General features: G+C 45.5%; 1 protein-coding gene across 4 annotated transcripts in view; it reads left to right on the top strand.

The window, feature by feature from the left end:
• The window catches only part of SLC35C1 (solute carrier family 35 member C1), a 21,800-nt gene extending 2,681 nt beyond the window's left edge, over window positions 1–19,119 (top strand). Inside the window, exons 1-3 of one of the 4 annotated variants that reach the window (XM_081906087.1) lie at window positions 12,799–13,135; window positions 14,522–15,078; window positions 17,370–19,119. In XM_081906087.1, the coding sequence (XP_081762213.1) occupies window positions 14,553–15,078; window positions 17,370–17,929 (1,086 nt within the window). In that variant the 5' untranslated portion in view covers window positions 12,799–13,135; window positions 14,522–14,552 and the 3' untranslated portion in view covers window positions 17,930–19,119. Of the gene's footprint in view, window positions 1–12,798; window positions 13,136–13,963; window positions 15,079–17,369 lie in introns of those variants that run through there. The other 3 variants (XM_081906086.1, XM_081906085.1, XM_081906084.1) reach the window with 3 other exon arrangements.
• Window positions 19,120–20,850: the final 1,731 nt, after the last annotated feature.

The raw sequence follows: 20,850 nt of genomic DNA, 5'->3' as shown, positions 1-20,850 counted from the left end.
AAACGCCACAAGGGATGGAACACACTGAATCCAGATCTCTGACCAATCTATATCACCAGCTACACATTGTGCCCGAGGGGATGCAGACTGAAACTATAGAGACCCACATCTGTCACAGGATCTGTTGCGACTGGTTCAGTGACATCTTTGACACAGGATGTAGAACTCCTTCAGAAATTATACATCTACTGAACTGTCTAATGGCTGTTTGTTAGCAATGGCTCGTTGGTGGTTATGCCCCCTGTCCACAAGTGCATATGTTGATGGCAACAACACAGTGCCATAGGAATGAGGTTTGGCTGCATGTCCTCTTGGGATCCCTTCAAGCCCTATGATTTTATAGCAGGATCTGTTACAGTACTAATGCTGTGACCTCTCCATCTTATGCTCAGCCAGTCTATATGCGTGAATAAGCCTTGTATCACAGACAATGCCTCCATTTCCAAGCATTGCCATTTCAAGAAAACTATACCCAAGGTATGTGCTGGCATCCCTGAAATCTCTCACTGCTCAGTGACTGAGGTGCATGTAGGCAACAGTATATTTATCCCCAGCAGCACTTCCCATTAGTAATATTTAGAAACTCTGCACTGTACAACTGCTTCCTTTTACAGTTGTGGTCTTAGCAGCTTCACCAAGACCCTTGAGAAATTAGAACTGTATAAGAAAACTTTTAATCCTTTATATTCTTCATTCTTCATTACACTTCTGAAAGGTTTGAGCTGATTCCCTGCCTCTAACAGTTTTTTTGGGGGGGTGTTTATATTCGTATGATGATCTAGGTGTATACCTTAAAAATGTAAAACCATTCATCAAGGAGACAGAACTGGCTATGGTTCCGTTTTGAGAGTTCTTTTGGTTACAAACTGAGGTTTGTTGCTGCATAAATGTATGAAATGGTCATTGGATCAATGAGAAGCTTCCGCTTGTACACCTGCTATGTAGTTTTCCGATAGCAGGCACTTTGGTGCCCTCCAGTGTCGCTATCTCACTATAGCAGCATGTTTTGTTCTCCAGAAATCACCACACAGGACTGAATGTCGGTTGTATATAGCACTTTTATTGCAAGACGTGTATAATGAATATCATCATTCCAGTCAGTATTCTACATGTTATTGGTCCTAGCTGGTAGAACCTAAAAGTGAAATCTAAAAGGCTTATTCAGTGGTCACCAAAGTGACACCTGTGGGTGCCATTGTTCCCACCAGTACCTCTTATGGCACCCATGAAAGGTCTCAGTCGCCACCATGGGCTCCTTCTGGAGGAAGGGTGGTATACAAATTCAATAAATAACTATATCCTGAAAAATCCATGGTGCACATGAGACAGTTTGCACTTCCCTGCTGAGGTCCTGCTTGGCCTCTTATGTTGAAAATGCTCTGTCAGACATGCCCAAGTTTTGCTGGATGCCAGGACTGAAGCCCAGCCTCATTTCCATTCAGAAAAAAGCATCTTTTTGTGAGTAAGCATAGTGGTGGCTGAAATAGGTGCCTTTTCCCCCACTGATGGGAGACTGATGAGCAGTAGGCCCACACCTTTTAGTGGTGCTACCTGTGTTTTTCCCAGTAGTGATGTCTGGAAGTGGGAGCTGGACCATAAAGAAGGCTGATCGCCAAAGAATTGATGCTTTTGAATTATGGTGCTGGAGGAGACTCTTGAGAGTCTCATGGTTTGCAAGAAGATCAACCCTATCCATTCTTAAGGAAATCAGCCCTGAGTGCTCACTGGAAAGACAGATCCTGAAGCTGAGGTGCCAATACTTTGGCCACCTCATGAGAAGAGAAGACTCCCTGGAAAAGACCCTGATGTTGGGAAAGATGGAGGGCACAAGGAGAAGGGGACGACAGAGGACGAGATGGTTGGACAGTGTTCTCGAAGCTACAAACATGAGTCTGACCAAACTGTGGGAGGCAGTGGAAGACAGGAGTGCCTGGTGTGCTCTGGTCCATGGGGTCACGAAGAGTCGGACACGACTAAATGACTAAACAACAGCAACCTGTGTTTTGGTAGCCATTCTGTGACCCTTGTCAATGGCCCTTTCTCAAAACTCCAAATGTGCCCACTGACCCCAAAAGGTTGGGAAATCCTGTTTTATACACTGTATATTAGACAGGAGTGGAGGGAGATGCTAGAGATTGTCAAATGGGTGCTGAGGAAGGCATAGGGAAAAGACAGCAATGGAGGTACAGCCATGTGGCTTCAGAAATGCTTTCATGAAGAGCTGGGTTTGAAGGCAAAAATGGAGTTGGCTTGGTGAATGGAGAAGAGAAGGCTGCTGTCATTGTATATGTGGCAAACTGATTCTGAAAGGCAGCAGTCAAGGCCTTCTATCCAATGTATGGTTGGATGACCATGGCTCAGGGTGCTTTAGTTGAGATTTAGTTGACTCCCTCAGGGTCCCTTCCAACTCTACAATTCTATGATTCTATGATTCTACTTTTGTTACATTGTGGTTATGTGTTTTTTTCATGCTCCTGTTCTTACTTAGAGGAGCAATTCCTCCCTAGAGCTCTTGTAAAAGTTTGACAACAGCTGCCTTCCTGGGACTAATGTCAGGTACCCTGTCCGCAACGTTATAGGGCTAATGCGATTTCTTCAGCTTGATGGCTACAGCTTGTGTAGGTCTGCACCAGGGACTTCTCGAGAGTGGCACCCTCCCTGTGGAAGGCCCTCCCTTCAGATGTCAAGGGGACAAAGAATTACACAACTTTTATAAGGCATCTTAAGGCAGCCCTTTATTGGGAGGTTGATGTTTTTATTATGTTTTTTAGATATGCTGTAAGCTGTCCAGAGTGGCAGGGGAAACCCAGCCAGATGGGCGGGGTGTAAATAATAAAATTATTATTATCATTATTAATACACAAATCCCAGCTGTACCAACAACAAGGTCCTGCAGGAAGGTGATGCCCTCACTAAGAAGCTTAGCCACAATATCTAACATAGCATCTACACACATCTAGTTCTTTTATTGATATAGAATGTAGAGGTAATGGGAAAGTATGCTATTCAATAGGGAAACATTTTAGATATGTAGATAAAGATAGGCATTCTCAGCAGGCTTCAACAATGTTTTCATTGTTCTGCCTTGCATTTCAGCCTGCATTAGGCACTCAGTTGTTCGTATCAGGGCTATTTATCGCAATTGCTCATAAATATTGGACAAAATGCACTATGAAATGAATGTCCTCCAACACTTTTGATAAATTGCTCATGGATGCACAAGTATTGCAAACTGGGGTTTGGCTGGCACCCTAAACTTCTTTTTAAAGTTTCTTGCTAGCTTCTGTAACAAATTAAAATAAAGCAAACAATACTGTGCAAGAAAGATGTTTGAGTTCCATTCCACATTTTTAGGGGCAATTGACACAGACCATTTTGCTGATGCACAGCTCAGTCCTGCTCATTTCTACACCAAAGTAAATGTGGAGAGACACTGGGCCAAGAATGCAAGTTGCATGGATCCATGCAAAATTCAGGGTACAGTAGCCAGTGTGTGCCCAGCAAAGTTCACCTATACTAGGAGTTCCCAAACTGGTCCACAAACTTCAGTCAGGTGGTTTATGGCATGTCTGTGGATTTGCAGTTGAAAACGGAAAGCTGTACATCCACTGTATTAAATAGTCATCTTTATTTTTAATTGTGTGTCAATTGGTTCTTTTATTTCTTATACTGTATTTTATTGTACTACGATTTGAATAAGAAATAAAAGAAATCCGTACGAAATACAATTAAAAACCATACTGCATCTAGCTCAGTGCAGTACAACTGCTATAACCAGCATTAAAATCAATTAAGTGGTCTACCAAGACCCACAGCAATTTTCAAGTGGTCAGTGCGGGAAAGTGGGATCAACTGACCTATACTACACTGCTGCAGTATAGATACAGTCTGAGTGTGCAGTGTATCTTTAAAGCACATTCAAAGCACATTCTTTCCCTCAGAGAATACTGGGCACTGCAGCTTAAGGTCTTCTTGGAATTCCAACTCTGCAGGGGGTAAATTACAGTGCCTACAATCCTTTGAAGGAAAGAATGAGCTTTGAATGGGCTTTAAAGTTATAATGTGTACGCAACCCTATCTTTTTGGCAGTATAAATGCACAGATATCGTAAATGTGGGCTAGCGTTCCAGCTAGAGAATGGTGAAATAACCCACTAGTAGATGCTGCGTCATAGATTCCCCACTCCCCCCCCAAAAAAATCTACATTTGTAACAAAACAGTTTACTTATAGTACCTGACCTTAAGCTTGCTGAAGAAAAGGAAATAAATGTTATAAAATGGACAGAGTATAGTATGCCAGGCAGAGTTGTGGTACCCAGTGAGACAGGGACATGTGTCATCATCACCTAGTTTGAAACATAAAACCAGAGTTTCTTGCATGTTTTAAATTCCCATGCTTGTGTACCTTCTCATGTTTACTTTGATTTATGGATAGCTTGCCTCTGCCAAAGTGCAAGGCACTTTATATACCTGGTTAAGGCACCGTAAGCATACAAAACTGAACATGGTAAACATCCATCCCACTTACCTGGCCACTTGTCTGAAAGAAATCTTGGCAAGACTGTAGCAGAGAATTGTGCAGGAAAAAAGCTGTTGGGGTGGGGGGAACAGAGAAGATTAAGATACAATGGGACTTTGCATTCTCTAACCGCTGCACTTACATTATGCTAATGAAGGGAAAGGACAATGAAGGGAATTAAATGAAAGATGTGAAAGCTATATCCAACTAGAATGCTATTGTAAGGAACATGGTATTTCTATGAAAGAGAGAAGGCTAGAATGCACTGTTAAAATGCAAACAGATTCATGCCAACACCCATCCTAAGCATTTGTTTCAGAGGATCTGTTTGTGAAATTTACGTAACATTTTTTTACCAGCATACTGTTGGAATGAGAGACTACAGTGGTTAAGAGGGTGAGGTATAAGCAGGTCCCAAACATTAAAGGTGGGGTGGAGAAATGTTTCATGGACCTGTAGGTCCAATAAGAAGTAGACTAGACCAGCAAGCCCCAAAATGCATTTTTATGTAAATTATGTAAATTATTTTCCCTGTCTAGGTCTTAGAATCATAGAATTGTAGAGTTGGAAAAGAACCTAAGGGTCATCTAGTCCAACCTCCTGCAATGCAGAAATCTCAACCAAAGCATCAACAGCAGATGGCCATCCAACCCCTGCTTAAAACCCTTCAATGAAGGAGAGTCCACCACTTTCCAAGGGAGTCAGTTCCACTGTCAAACAGGAAGTTCTTTGGGCCCTCCCCTCCGGAGCAGGAGGAAACAAGCTTGCTCCATCTTCCACGTGACACTGCTCTTTAGATATTGGAAGATGGCTACCCTGTCTCCCCTCAGTCTCCTCTTATTCAGGCTAAACATACCCAACGCCCTCAAACATTCCCCATAAGGCTTGGTTTCCAGATCCTTGATCATCTTGGTTGCCCTCCTCTGCACATGTTCCAGCTTGTTAGGTGGGCAAGTGACATCACAGCATGGCCCCATGAACCCTCTGTGCCCACCTGCCTGGCACTACCAGCGGCGTGGGTTGGGCTGGTCCCGCCTGGTGCATGTGAGCCCGCACACACAGTGGGTGCCAGGGAAGGACACAATGCTACTGAGCACTGAGAAGAGTCAATAATGCAGCAGTATAGGAGAGCATTTCTGAAGCAAGAGGAGAAGATGTCCCAGAACAAAACCGCTAATAATACTGTACACGTGGAATGTGTATACACTTGTTGCTGAATACAGCCACTGTAAAAGACCATTCTGGAGGGTGGCCTCATTCTGGATAGGTACACAGAAGGAGTAAAGTGGGGTGACACTACTGGCATTTAAACAACAACAACATACAGTTCAGAAACCGGCATGTGTATGAGGCAGGGATGTGGGCCTTCAAAGCTACAAAAGAGTTTCCATCTCAGTAGCAAGAACAGATCTGAGCCAAAGATGGAGCTGCTTGGCATTATGGAATGCATATTGTTTTATAACATATATTTGCAAGCTGTGCTGCTTTGTTCTTACAGATGGTGACACCAGTCTGGAACAGCATAACACATTACATATGCATTGTTTTCTTTTGTGCTGCTAAAAGTCACCGTTCCTGCTATGCTTGCCTGCCCTGCTGATTTCATGTAAATGGGTGATCTTTGGTTAAGAGACTAGATGGCTCTGCCTGGATTAATCCATGATACTCTGCCTACTGTGGTGTATGGAATTGTTCTGTTATAATAAAAGGGTTGGTGCAAGATGGTTGCAAAATCCTGGATGTGTGCACTGAAGTAAGTCAAAATCTCCAGGCCTGATTCCCTATAAGCATTCTTCAGTCTGTTTGGGGGTTTTGGCTTTTGCAATTCTATTTGCTTTCGTGTCTAAATAAGGTTACTACTAGTAGACCATTTCCCAGCCTGGTACCCTAAATATGATTTAGACTACAACTCCCATCAGCCATGCTGGTTGGGACTGATGGGAGTTGTAGTCCAAAGCATCTGCAGGGCTTCAGGTTAGGAAAGGCTGCATTACTGCAAGACATATGACGAGCCTTACACGTTCCTCTTGCCTATGAAACCTGCTACTTTGGTGACAAAAGAAGCTGAGCAAAATCCATGCTCCTCCAGCAATTTATATCTTTCTACAAACCACTTCCTACAGGACGGCTGCCCTCTATGTCACCACATACCCTTATATGTGGGTAGTAATATCATTATCAGATAGCACTTTCATGCCCCTAGTAGAGATACAGCAGCACCAATCACACAAAGTTAAAGCCCTTTTACTTACATTGTTTAACCAGGTATGTGCCTGGACGGAGTGCAGCTCAGGTGAAAAACTCTGCCTCTTGGTGAGCTTGTCACCTGGTTATACGTATAAACAGCAGACTTATAGGTCCTGTATATTTTTGAGCAGACTATTTGGTGTTGCTGGGAATGATCTCTACAGCTTATACCTGCAGCGCCACTGAATAGACAAGGCCCTTATTGATTCGCAATGCCACATGCAGAACACGAAGTTGCTGGAACTGCACCATGTGGTGCCAGGAGTTATGTCTCCTCCAGCATCAATTACCATCTTGTGACCTCTGTAATTGAGAAGGAAACTGTTCCATGTCAGGATGACCTCTTGTGCTATATTCACTAACCACCGTGCTCCATAGTAAATTATGCTGTTAATTTACTCTCAAGTCCATCTAACTGTTGTGTGCTGTTCAGACATGTCAAACACTGTGACTTCCTCACAAGAGATATCAATATGTGGCATAATAGAAACTTCCATTTAAAAAATGATATTTTTATAGTTATCATAGTGAACAGCAAACTGTCCGTGTGTGTGTGTGTTGCCTGATTCTGAAAGAAAAATAAAAGGAGACTAAAAAGGATAAGAAGCAAAAGGGAGAATTATCATCACCTCCTTAGAAGAAAAGATGATACATAAAATATATAAAATAAAACAAATGAATGCACTGTGCAAGAGATCACACCCAATCTGTCCCACTTCCTTTGCTGCCATGAGCTCTGCTGCCAGTCATCAAGGTCCCGGAGGCAAGGGATTTGAACTGCAAGCTAAATTGGATATAAAGAACATGAAGCCCTCCAAATGTCTCTGCCCCATCATCCCTGACCGTTGGCCGTGCTGCCTGGGGCTGATGAGAGTCTCACCACATCTGGAGGGCTACAGGTTTTGCCATCCATGCTATAAATTACAAGAGAGGTCCTTGCTATCTCTGCTTATTATATATCTTGGGGGGGATGCTATTTGTAAGCAAACAGAGGTATATTTTGAGTAGAACAGGATCTAGATAAGTAGAAGGGACATGTGTTCATAATAAAAAATAATAATCTGTGGAATTCATTACTACCAGATGTGGTGATATTGTTGATTTGCTGCTGCTGTTTTTCTTTTTTAAAAAGTTTAGACAAATATATGAAGAAGTGCTTCAATAGCCATCAGGAACCATAGATAAGTGGAACCTCCAAACTCAGAGATTCGATGTGGAGGGGAAAATAAACAAATAGGGAGTGGCCTCCTATCTTTACATCCTACCCTACTTGCGAGCTTCCCAGAGGAATCTGGCTTTCCACAGCTGGAGGCAGAATGCTGGGTTAGGCAAGGTGGGGAACCCCAGGTCCCAGAGCCTCTGTCCAGCCTTTGGGACTCTTCTCAGGCCACACCCCTCTCTGGTCCAGATCTACATCCTTGCTTAGCTGGTTTTTTGCTAATGTGGAATGTGTCACTGAACTGTGATCATGCCTCTTGTTTGTCTGAGTAGAGAAATGTGTGTGGGAGGGTGACACGTCTGGAATGCAGCCTGCTGCATGAGTCACATCTATTGCTCCATCCACTTTTTGCATCTGGCCCTGGCCTCTGGATTGTGGCCCATGAGGGAATGTCGCCCTGGGGCCAAAAAAGATCCCTCATCCCACCCCGAGCGAGGTGGACCCGTGGCATAAGGCAGAAGGGCTAGCATGCATTCGTAAGACAACAGTATATCAGAAATTCCAGCCCTTCAAATAAGAGCTCAGTTTACACTATGCTGCACTCGTGATCCTACTTTCCTTGACTCAAGCTGCAATCCTGTGCTCATTTTTCTTGGAATAAGGAATGCAGTGGCGTTACCTCCAAGTGAGTGCATGCAGAACCAGGCTGCCACTCTTCTGAAACTTTCCCCCACCTCCTCTCCCTCCATCCTCAAATCTTCAGTGTGGTGTAGTGGTTAAGAGCGGTAGTCTCGTAATCTGGGGAACCGGGTTCGCGTCTCCGCTCCTCCACATGCAGCTGCTGGGTGACCTTGGGCCAGTCACACTTCTTTGGAGTCTCTCAGCCCCACTCACCTCACAGAGTGTTTGTTGTGGGGGAGGAAGGGAAAGGGGAATGTTAGCCACTTTGAGACTCATTCGGGTAGTGATAAAGCGGGATATCAAATCCAAACTCCTCTTCTTCTTCTTCACACTGGCACTTACATCCTTTTCTGCGTAGGACATAGATGCACTGAAGAGATAGAAGGAGACGGGGAAATGTTTCAGTTAGCCGAACTGTGTCAATGTGTGTCCCTTGCTGGGGAAGGTCATTAGGGATTTGGACTTTGGTGTCATCCACAGGCAGATGATCCCCAGCTCGCTCTCCTTTCCATCTTTTTTAAGGTCCTGAACTGATGCCTGGAGATGGCAATCGACTGGATGTGGGCAAACAAAATGAAGTACAATCCAGACAAGACAAAGATGCTCAATGTCAGTAGAGCGTCAGCCTAATTCTCCATGAACTGATCTTTTAAAGGCATCCAAGTTGGTAGCTATCGCTGCCTTCTGTGAGGATTAACCAGTGCATACTTGGGAGTTCATCTGGATTCAACCTTGACACTAAATGCCCAGGTGTTGACTGCAACCAAGAGTGCCTTTGTTCAATGGAGACCAGTTCGCCAACCGTACCATTCCTGGAGAACTCATACCTGGCCATGGTGACATGTACCAAGCCAGAGTCACATCATTTCTGGAGTATTGCAATGCATTCTACACAGGCCTGCCTTTGACAAGTACCCAGGTTGGCCCAAAATGTGTTGGTCAGATTTTTAAGGGGTTGCATATGGGGAGCATATGGTTCTCTTACTGAAATAGCTGCACTGCCTTCCCATTTATTTCTTAGCACACTTCAAAGTGCTGGCGGTGACCTATAAAAGCCCTAAATAATTTAGGACTGCCTTCGCCCTGTTGAGACTGCCTGGCTATTGAGTTCATATTTTTAAAAGTTTTTGCATTACTACTGTGTTTCTGGATTTTGATCATGTAAGCCACCTTGAGAGCTGCACTCAGAAAGGCAGTCAATAAATACTTTAACTAAATAAAATATTCCGGGGCCCTTCTACGTGTCTCCATCTTCCCTGTGATATGCTTGGTTGGAACCAGGGAGACCCGGTCCTCTTCAACCAGGCCTTTGGCTGACTAATGTTCTATGGCCATTTAAAGGTGCTTGTGGGAGGCGAGGTTATTGTTTTGGTTCTAACTATTTATTTGTGCTTTTATCCTGTATTTTTATCTTGTGAACCACCCTGATATCGTCAGATGAAGGGCAGTATATAAATTAAATAAATAAATAAATATACTGAGAAGAAACTCCCAGTGAATTTAGCGAGATTTGTACCCAAACAGGTGTGCTTAGAATTGTAGCCTTAGGCTAACTTTCGACAGGAGAAACAAAACATAATAAATAAATGTGTGTGTGCTTTCCACCAGCAGGGGGCAGCATGTGGCAAGCACCACAACTGCAGCCAGCTCTAAAATGCCTTTGTCAATGTCAGATATTTATTAGAATTCTGAAGTTAATAGCCCATCTGAAACCCATGAACCCATGATGGTAGTGCAGTATATCTTAAGGATATAGATAACCAAAGGTTCAACTAGTCCATGAAAGACACGATCAGAATATATTGTAAAAGTCAATAATGTATTTAAAAGCATGCAAGGGATTAGATGGATAAATAAATGAATGAAAGCACTGAACCATTAGCAGCCATTAGCTTTGGTGGCTAGGAAGATGCAGCCATGGTGTGCATGTATCCAACTAGTAATCTGAATGGACTTGCCAAGTAATAAGGAAGTAAGTAGTAAGCTTCCGGTTTGCCACTGCTTGCTCACTTGCCAGTTTGCTCACTTACTGTCATGTACAATCTATCCTGCTTAAGGGTTGAAAATGGGGACTATGAATGTGAACACAGAATTGTGGCAACATTGCTATACAGTGGTATCTCTGGTTATGAACTTAATTCATTCCGGAGGTCTGTTCTTAACCCAAAACCGTTCTTAACCTGAGGTACCACTTTAGCTAATGGGGCCTCCCACTGCTGCCGTGCCACTGCCACGTGATTTCTGTTTTCATCCTGGGGCAAAGTTATTACCATAATAAAGGACAAAAGTGGTAAGGACCTAACAGAAGCAGAAGACATCAAGAAGAGGTGGCAAGAATACACAGAGGAATTATACCAGAAAGATATAGATGGCTCATACACCCCAGGTAGTGTGGTTGCTGACCTTGAGCCAGATATCCTGGAGAGTGAAGTCAAATGGGCCTTAGAAAGCACTGCTAATAACAAGGCCAGTGGAAGTGATGATATTCCAGCTGAACTATTTAAAATTTTAAAAGATGATGCTGTTATGGTGTTACACTCATTATGCCCGCAAGTTTGGAAAACTCAACAGTGGCCGGAGGATTGGAGAAGATCAGTTTACATCCCAATCCCAAAGAAGGGCAGTGCCAAAGAATGCTCCAACTACCGCACAATTGCACTCATTTCACACGCTAGCAAGGTTATGCTTAAAATTCTAAAAGACAGGCTTAAGCAGTATGTGGACTAAGAACTCCCAGAAGTGCAAGCTGGATTTCGAAGGGGCAGAGGAACCAGAGACCAAATTGCAGACATGTGCTGGATTATGGAAAAAGCCAGAGAGTTCCAGAAAGACATCTACTTCTGCTTCATTGACTATGCAAAAGCCTTTGACTGTGTTGACCACAGCAAACTATGGCACGTTCTTAAAGAAATGGGAGTGCCTGATCACCTCATCTGTCTCCTGAGAAATCTCTATGTGGGACAAGAAGCTACAGTTAGAACTGGATATGGAACAACTGATTGGTTCAAAATTGGGAAAGGAGTACGACAAGGCTGTATATTGTCTCCCTGCTTATTTAACTTATATGCAGAATTCATCATGCGAAAGGCTGGGCTGGATGAATTCCAAGCCAGAATTAAGATTGCCAGAAGAAATATCAACAACCTCAGATATGCAGATGACCTTGATGGCAGAAAGTGAGGAGGAATTAAGGAACCTTTTAATGAGGCTGAAAGAGAAGAGTGCAAAATATGGTCTGAAGCTCAACATAAAAAAAACTAAGATCATGGCCACTGGTCCCATCTCCTCCTGGCAAATAGAAGGGGAAGAAATGGAGGCAGTGAGATTTTACTTTCTTGGGCTCCATGATCACTGCAGATGGTGACAGCAGTCACAAAATTAAAAGACGCCTGCTTCTTGGGAGAAAAGCAATGACAAACCTAGACAACATCTTAAAAAGCAGAGACATCAACTTGCCAACAAAGGTCCGTATAGTTAAAGCTATGGTTTTCCCAGTAGTGATGTACGGAAGTGAGAGCTGGACCATAAAGAAGGTTGATCGCCGAAGAATTGATGCTTTTGAATTATGGTGCTGGAGGAGACTCTTGAGAGTCCCATGGACTGCAAGAAGATCAAACCTCTCCATTCTTAAGGAAATCAGCCCTGAGTGCTCACTGGAAGGACAGATCCTGAAGCTGGGGCGCCAATACTTTGGCCACCTCATGAGAAGAGAAGACTCCCTGGAAAAGACCCTGATGTTGGGAAAGATTGAGGGCACAAGGAGAAGGGGAAGACAGAGGATGAGATGGTTGGACTGTGTTCTCAAAGCTACCAGCATGAGTTTGACCAAACTGTGGGAGGCCGTGGAAGACAGGAGTGCCTAGTGTGCTCTGGTCCATGGGGTCACAAAGAGTCGGACACAACTAAAGGACTAAACAACAACAACAGCAACACTACTTCCGGGTTAGCGGAGTTTGTAACCCGAAATGTTTGAGGTACCAGGTTGTAGTATGCTGGAGGCTGAGATGTTGGTTGACTGTTACACTGGTTTGCAGGGGTGCCAACTTGAATAAAATATGGGGGGGCAGGTAAGCCCCTCCCTGCATGATTGATCACATCACAGAGCATGCACACCATTTGAATGGCAATGTCCATTAACTTTGGTATTTTATTGGGAGGGGGTAAAGGGATGAAAGGTGGGATATAACTGTACTAAATGAAAATAAGTTGAATTAAACAATAGCAGCTGAAAGAGAGAGGGGAGAAGCAAGGTTACAAAACATAATTTCTAGCAGAGCTCACGCTGTCTTTGAAGGCTGCTAGAGAAATTCAGCATGTGGACCCTTCCCAGGTGGGGTTGCAGTGATGGAAAAGGCTGTAGCTGCTGGTTTTCCTGCCTGCATAGCCAAAATATTGTTGGTGCCACATGAGCATGTTTCATTGATGGGTGGTACCAAAAGGTAGATAAGGAAGCAAGCAAACATCCAATCCAGGAAGTACAGGTTGTTGTTGCAAGAAGGCAGAAGAGCTGCTTGCTGCTTAAGTGAGAGGTGAGTGAAGGGCTGTCTGGGGAGTGAGTGTTTAATAGCTGCTGTGCCCTTCCCCCCCCCCCATACACAGAGTCTCCCCTCCTTGTCAGAGGGAGGTGGCAGAGGTGCCACTTACCCACCTAACAAAACAGGGAAGCAAGTGCTAGTTGCAAGGAGTAGCAATCAGCTGTGATTCCTACATTGCAAGGGGTTGAGCTAGACGACCCTCAGGGTCACTTCCAATTCTACAATTGTATGTTGTTGGAAACGGGCCCTTGGGTGCAATTCTCATGGTTGCATCACTCTAGACAGCAGAAGTGGAACGTCCTAGCTGCAGCACCGCCCAGGAAGACAGAGAGAAGAGGGAAATGAGAGGGTCAAGAGGAGCAAATAGGCATGGAGGCTGTGGTAGGAAGATACCCAGACCATAACCTGTGTCCTTCACCACCTTGCATGATCCCTGAACACTGGCCATGGTGGCTGGGGCTACTGGGAATTATAGTTCAGCAACATTGGGTGGGCCACCGGTTCTCCACCGGGAGATGCCACTGAGTGCCCTTCTGCCCTCAAGGCAACTGGTCCAAGAGCTGCGGCTCTTCTCAAACTCCCTCCTCTGTCCGTTTGCCATGCGGGAGCCTTGGCCGTAGCACCGTCCGAAGGGGGTCCTAACCGCTGTCGACCGGGAGGCACCGAGTCGAGGCAGCCTTGGGCAGGCGAGTAGCGGCGAGGTTGCAAAGAGCTGCTCGCCCGCTGGCCCGAGCTTTCTCTCCCCGTGCTTGGAATCGGGCCCACGAGCGGGGGAAGCGGGATCGGGAAGGCGTATCAAAGGGACATTGGCCCGCGCGGAAGGTGCCACCGGCGTCGCTCGGATGTTTCCCGATCTTGCGACAGGCGCCATCGCGACACGTCAGCTGCCTCGGCAAATCCGGAGCACTCGGCTCCTTTAAGCCGGGGCCGGCCCCTCGCAGGCGGAGCCGAGCTCGGGGACTGGTGGGCTCCGGCAGAGAGGAAGTGAGCGAACGGGCGTCCCCTTCCCGGCTCCGGGGGTGAGAGCAACCTTTACCTAGGAAGGCCGGAGCCCTGCGCAGACCTGGCTCCCGTTCCCCGAGCCAAACACGTTTCTTGGAGGCGTGTCCCATTGATCGATTGCAATGGGTCCTCTTTGCAAGTGAAGTACGCTTAAGACGGCTGCGTGCCTTGCCTTTTCTCGCCGGCGCCGCCAGATCCTTTCAGCGATCCCCGAGATTGCCCCGCGGCTTCCTGCTCTCAGCGCGGGGATCTCGTCCATGAACCTGCCGGCGCTGCCCTTTGCTGGCTGCGGGGCCGTCGGGGCGCGAGTGGCCGCGGGCACCTCCTCCTCGTTCCTCCCTTGAGCTTCTTCCCCCGCTTCTTTTCCGCCATGAACAGGGTGCAGCTGAAGCGCTCGGCGATCCTCAAGATGGCCCTCAGCGGATCCTCGGACCCGCTGCTCCAGCAGCAGCAGCTGGAAGGGGAGGACGGTGGCGGCGGCGGCAAACAGCCTCCGTTCGTAATCCGGGCGCTGCGCATCGCCACGGTGGTCTCCCTCTACTGGTTCATCTCCATCACCATGGTCTTCCTCAACAAGTACCTGTTGGGCAGCCCTTCGCTGCGCTTCGAAGCGCCGCTCTTCGTCACCTTCTACCAGTGCCTTGTCACCGTCCTCATCTGCAAGGTCCTGAGCCTCGTGGCCTCCTGCTGCCCGGCCGGCGTCGTGGATTTCCCCTCCATCCGCATGGACCTCAAGGTGTCCCGCAGCGTCCTGCCCCTCTCCGTGGTCTTCATCGGCATGATCACCTTCAACAACCTGTGCCTCAAGTTCGTCGACGTGGCCTTCTACAACGTGGGGCGCTCCCTCACCACCGTCTTCAATGTGCTGCTCTCCTACCTGCTCCTGAAGCAGACCACTTCTCTGTACGCCCTGCTGGCCTGCGGGGTCATCATAGGTGAGTAGGGTCTAATGGTATGGCAGAGAAGCACCTTGGGGTGGTATGTTCTAGTAAGGTAGAATTTGCAAATGGAGAAGTGGGGGAAATGGAACAATTTGGGAGTGGGGGGAACTGGTTTCCTCCCCACCCCCAAAGTGGAAGAAACCCCAGGGTTTCCCCCATTTTTCCCCAAACAACCAGGGAAAAAAATGGTTCGTGTTCCTAACTTCTCCCATTCCCTCCCCGCCCCCCAAGCCTTTGCTTCTCTACAAATAACTGTGTCCAGTGCCTTTTGAGCCTATGCACTCTCACTTAGAAGCCCCCTTGAATCCCACTGGGATTTAATCCAAGAACACAGGCCTAGAATTGCAGCCTTAGGGTAAGGATGGACAGAAGAGTCTATGGATGATTTGCAGTATGGTTTCTAACTTTCAGTTGTTTATCAATAGCATATTGCTGCCTGAAAGACAATATGCCCCCCCCCTTCCCTTCTCAGTCAGACCACATGCAGAAGTTTAATGGACTGGTAGTTGACTCTCGTTTCAATACTGGGATAGCATTCTCCACCACTCCTCAGCAGCAGTCTAGTGTGGGGCTGCAGAGCAGGTGGTGTGGTGTGCACAGCTGCCCTCCAGCAGAGGAGAATGGCTCAGGAGAAATAACTGGAATTGCTGCCATTACTTTCCCCCAAGCAACTGTTGCCTGAAGCAGCTGCTTCACTCTACCTAATGATAGAGCCGGCCCTATTGGTAACAGCTGAAAGGCTGTTCCCCTGCTGAATTAGACTGTTAGCCTCACGGATCTGTAGCTTGTATAAAATGTGAAAGTTATATTCTTGTCCTCTATAACACACACAGAGAGAAATTTGTTTAATACCTTTAGGACTAACTTTTTTGGAGCTTTTTTTTTTTAAAAAAGCTTTCATAAGTGACAATCTAATTTGTCAGGTGCTATCTTAGAACTGGGGAAGGTAAGGCAGAAAAGTCTGCTGAAAGTTGACCAGAAGGAAATATTCTGTACTTCTTAAAGGAATCTTCAATTCTTCATGGCGTGCAAAGGAACCATGGCCTTTGTTAAGACTGTGAAGTTTCCGAATGAACTCCTGTTCGTCCCTATTGCATTCCATGATCACTCATGGGTCCCTTAGTGCTTTGTTCTTTATCTGATTTGTTACTGTGCCTAAAAAGGATAGGCCCTTTTGTTCAATGCAAACTGCTGTTGGACAATGTGACATTAAGTACCTCACAGGTATAAGTGCCATGGGTATGATGGATGGTACCATTGGTTTCACTCACAGTACTACTTATAAGGATTAAAGGGAACACTTGATGTTTAGGTCTGTTACAAGCTGAGAGATGCTTGCCTATTCTAAACTGGTAGGTAGTACTAGCATGTAAATTTCTAATCTCCATTAGTGATGGGGGTGATCATACAGTACTTATGATAGCACATGGAAGATACATGCTTACGTTTCACATGGGAGAAAAATCCAGTGGCTTGCACATAAACTTTTATTTTTCCACATAAAAGTTTTAAGCTCTTATATTTATGCAGAAAAACTTAGCAACATATAGTCACCATCTGTGGAAGAAGTTGACTTGAGCTGAGTGAGGGAATACTGAGAAAAGATGCTGCTGTCAAAGCTAGAAGCTTGAGCAACTTTCGGAGCTTAGTATTTCTCTACAATTACCATTTCTTGCCCCACAAGTCCATCTCCTCTTCCCACTACAAAGTTATTTATTTGTTCAAAAATATTATACGTCTTAATATAATAAAAATATCTAAGTGGCTTACATAAAAACACAACAACACTCAATAACATTTCCTAGAAACAAAATAAAAACAAAACACAATTGCCTCTCCCAAATAAAACTGAAGAGTTCAGAAAACAGAGAATTAAAAATCAAGAGTCAGAACCCAATAAGAATCAGAATCTCAGTAAGGGAGGGCAGCTGATTGAGCCAGCCCTAAAGATATTCAGCAGCAAAATGCTTACTCAAATGCAATATTGTGTTGGAATTTTGGACTTTCCATTAAAGTTTTAGAAACAAAAACACATTTCCTTGTAATCAGTGCTCTGCAGGAGTTCCCAATTCTCCTTTTCAACGATCCCCAGAAGAATCAGGACAGTCTTGATGTGCGTCCACAAATCTCCAAAGATAAACAACACTAAGGGAGTAGAAACTGCTCTCCCCTCCTGAGTTGTCAAAGTCTCGCATCTTAAGGATTAAGTTGCTAATTCTGAGGCTCTTCTTGTGCTTTTCTTGCCTGGCCAGTACTGTATGTCACCAGTCTTCTTTGCTTCGCAGGCGGCTTCTGGCTCGGTATAGACCAGGAAGGAGCTGAAGGCACATTGTCCTGGGCGGGCATAGTTTTTGGAATCCTGGCCAGCCTCTGCGTCTCGCTCAATGCGATCTACACTAAAAAAGTGCTGCCTGCTGTGGATAGCAGCATCTGGCGCCTGACGTTCTATAACAACATCAATGCCTGTATCTTGTTCCTGCCGCTCATGTTGTTCTCTGGTGAGTTCCATACACTCTACTACTTTGATAAATTGGGGAGCCTCAACTTCTGGGGCATGATGACTCTGAGCGGGGTGTTTGGCTTCGCTATCGGCTATGTGACAGGACTTCAGATCAAATTTACCAGCCCGCTCACTCACAACGTCTCCGGGACCGCGAAAGCATGTGCTCAGACCGTGCTAGCAGTCGGCTATTACGAAGAAACCAAGAGCTTCCTATGGTGGACTAGTAACATGATGGTTCTCGGGGGCTCCTTTGCTTACACCTGGGTGAAAGGGCTGGAGATGAAGAAGGTGCAGGAGGAACCTATTCCCAAAGCAAACGAGAAAAATGAGACTGGTGTCTAAACTCGCCCCAGGCTGGACCTTCACTGTCTGCACTTGCAGCCTGCGTGCATAGATGCAGTGGAGCTTGGCTGAGGAGAGAGCCAGGGCTTGGAGTCCGCAAGGCCGGGAAATCCTGTGGCTGCAAATATGTGGGAGGTGGAAATTGGCGGGCGGGCCAGATTCCTCCACAGATACAGTTTGCTGTGGTAATCATGGTCAAGGGGGGGATTTTCACAATTGGTTTTCTATCACGGAGGTGACAAGGGTTGGTGGTGGGGCTGGGGAGCTCAGATAAGGGACTTGTGGTCAGTCAAGTCACTCCTGAAAAAATGGTTGCTATCACTACTAGCTACTTGACTTTGTGCGCCTTGCTTATCCCTTGCTAAAAGGAAGGTGTGTGTGTTCTGTTAAAGGACCAATAGAAGAAGACTTGAAAGAAATAAGAGTAGAGGGATTCTGCCTATGTTTGCCCCAAGGGGAGTGGGCTTTCTGTGAAGGTGCATCTCTACATTGTCTTCCCGCACAATGCAATCTGGTGTGCTTGCTGAAGGACTAACCTCTTGGTCATTAACCCCTTTTGCCCCCATGGGGCAAATCTGTACCAAGAAATACGAGGGCACCACCTTCCTATGGTGAGTGGAAATACCCCCAGAGACACCAAAGGATATGCATTTGGGTTTAGTGAGGGTTGTGGAGGATTTCGAACAGCACCATTTGTTTATCAAGTTCATTTCTAAGTGGAGTGTCATTGGGTCTCAGGGCTGACTCACGAGAAAGCGAGTTGGGCCTGAGGACTTTTGAAAAGTGGTGGTCTGGCCTTCCCACAATTCCTTGAGAAATTCCAGCTCTTAACTGAGTAGCGGTCGTGCTAGGCCCAACTCTTCTCCCCAGGATCACTGATCAAAGAAAGTATGTCAGTGGCCAGCCTGACCTGCATTTAATGGGCTCTGAAGAAACTAAAATGGCAGCATGCCCACTGCTCTTCAGAGAGATAGGATTTAATGATACGTATGCACTCCTTTACTGAGTGACCCTCCCATGGGCTCCAAGAGCCCACGTCTCATTGGAATGTTTCACACATTTGCCTTGTTGCCTTTTTCTCATGTCTGTGCCCCCCCCCCAATCTTCTATGATTTTGTATTGGGAAACGAATCTTCCACTGTGGAACTTTGATTGTTACATTTATTTAATAAAAGTATGGTTCACCATTATTACTATTTTGAGTGGCTTGACTGCTTCCTGGACAATGGTAAGGTGAATGGGATAAATAGTGAAAGGAGGCCACGGATGGCTCCAAGCAGAAGATTTCATGTAAACTAAACCCTAGGCTATTTTTCTTTTTAAAGCCTTAACTCACTCCTAGCCTACTGGTGCTAGCATATGTTATCTCAAGGATCGTGAAAGTGACCCCTTGCTGCTGGCACCAGTTTCTCCTGTGTAAATATCTTGCCAAAAATCTGCAGTGCAGGAGAGACTGTTTGCTCTTCCTGTTCAGCTCCTGTTTGAACTAGCACTGCCTCTCCTATACTGAACACACATCCTTTAAACATGCCCATATTTCATTGGATGCCAGAGAATTGATGCAAAGAACTTCTCTCCGTGCCCAAGTGTGGTGGTGGCTGAAGTAATTGGAGGAGAGGAAATGGCTGCACTTGTTTTTGGTGGGTGGTTGGCCCCTGTCTTTTTTCCTGCTCTTTTGAATGTAGCAGTCATTTTGTGCCATGTCATGCCCCCCCCCATTGGACTTCCTCAAAATTCCAAATGTTGGTGATCCCCGTTTAACATGTGTACCTACTAGGGCATTGAGTCCTGCCAGTGGAAGCCATGCACAAGAACTTCAGAGCCGTATGTTGATAGACCAGTGCCACACCTGAGTCAGAGCAAGGCCACTGCCATGTGACTCTTCTGGAAGAGTCACATGAGTCCAACTCCCTAAAATCATAGCTCAGAAAAGCTCACGACATTTTAAACTTCTAATCAAATGACAGTAGGGATTCTTGAAGTGGACATCCAGGGAAGTGAGATGTTGGAAGATGTTGGTTACCTACAGGCATCTGGGAGAACAGGATGCTGCACCAGTTGGGCCACGTGGCCTGATCCAACAGACTCTTCTTATGTTCCTAAATCTTTCTTGTAGGTCTTAGAAACAACGTTCAAGAGAATTGTCATAAATTGGCAAACACTGTTCACAAGTGGGCCAGCATCACTTGAGACAGCATTTTTCCACAGAAGGAATTAATACAGATCAAATCTTTACACAAGATGTGCCTTTATACTATCCCACCCCACTTTCAAGCCTATCATTAAATAAGCATATAGCCATTATTTATTAGTTATTTACTTAAATCAACTTGCTTATATTTGCATATTGCCAAAACTTAATATAAGTTCCTTTTTGAGTGTAGGGAGAATTTACAATATCATGGCAGACATTCATACAAGGAAAAAGCACCTTTAATATTTTTAACAGTAACACCAAAATCACCTTAAAAAAAAAATTCTACATGCTGCAGATTCAGCTCTTCCCTACAGTATTATGTATTTGTTCTACTTTCTAAAAGAGTGTAGTGGCAAACCTACATACCAGAGTGCAGTGGCAAAACTACATACCAGAGGCAAAAGCGGATGAAGTAATGAATGCAAATTTTATCTTGGAACAGTAGACACACACCTCTAGCCTCTATCCAGGCAAGCAAGAGGCATGTTCAGACTTTAAGGAAACATCCCAGTAGGGTAAAAACACTCAGGGTGTTATCTGGGGGGTGTTTTGAGTGCCAAGAGGAGCACTTTTGTTCCCCATGCCTAAGGCTCCCTGGCCTAGGAGGGACCCACTGAGTAGCAGAACAGATACTTCCCTCTGTGCCCCTCTGCTTCCCTGATTTATTGGATGTTCCTTTTGCACAGGGTTGAATCCTGGCCCTTTTCCAGCACGTAATATGCAT

The sequence above is a fragment of the Podarcis melisellensis genome (assembly GCF_964234715.1).
Source record: "Podarcis melisellensis genome assembly, chromosome: 1".
Classification (NCBI taxonomy): Eukaryota; Metazoa; Chordata; class Lepidosauria; order Squamata; family Lacertidae; genus Podarcis; species Podarcis melisellensis.
This window is presented reverse-complemented; position numbering and strand designations above follow the sequence as displayed.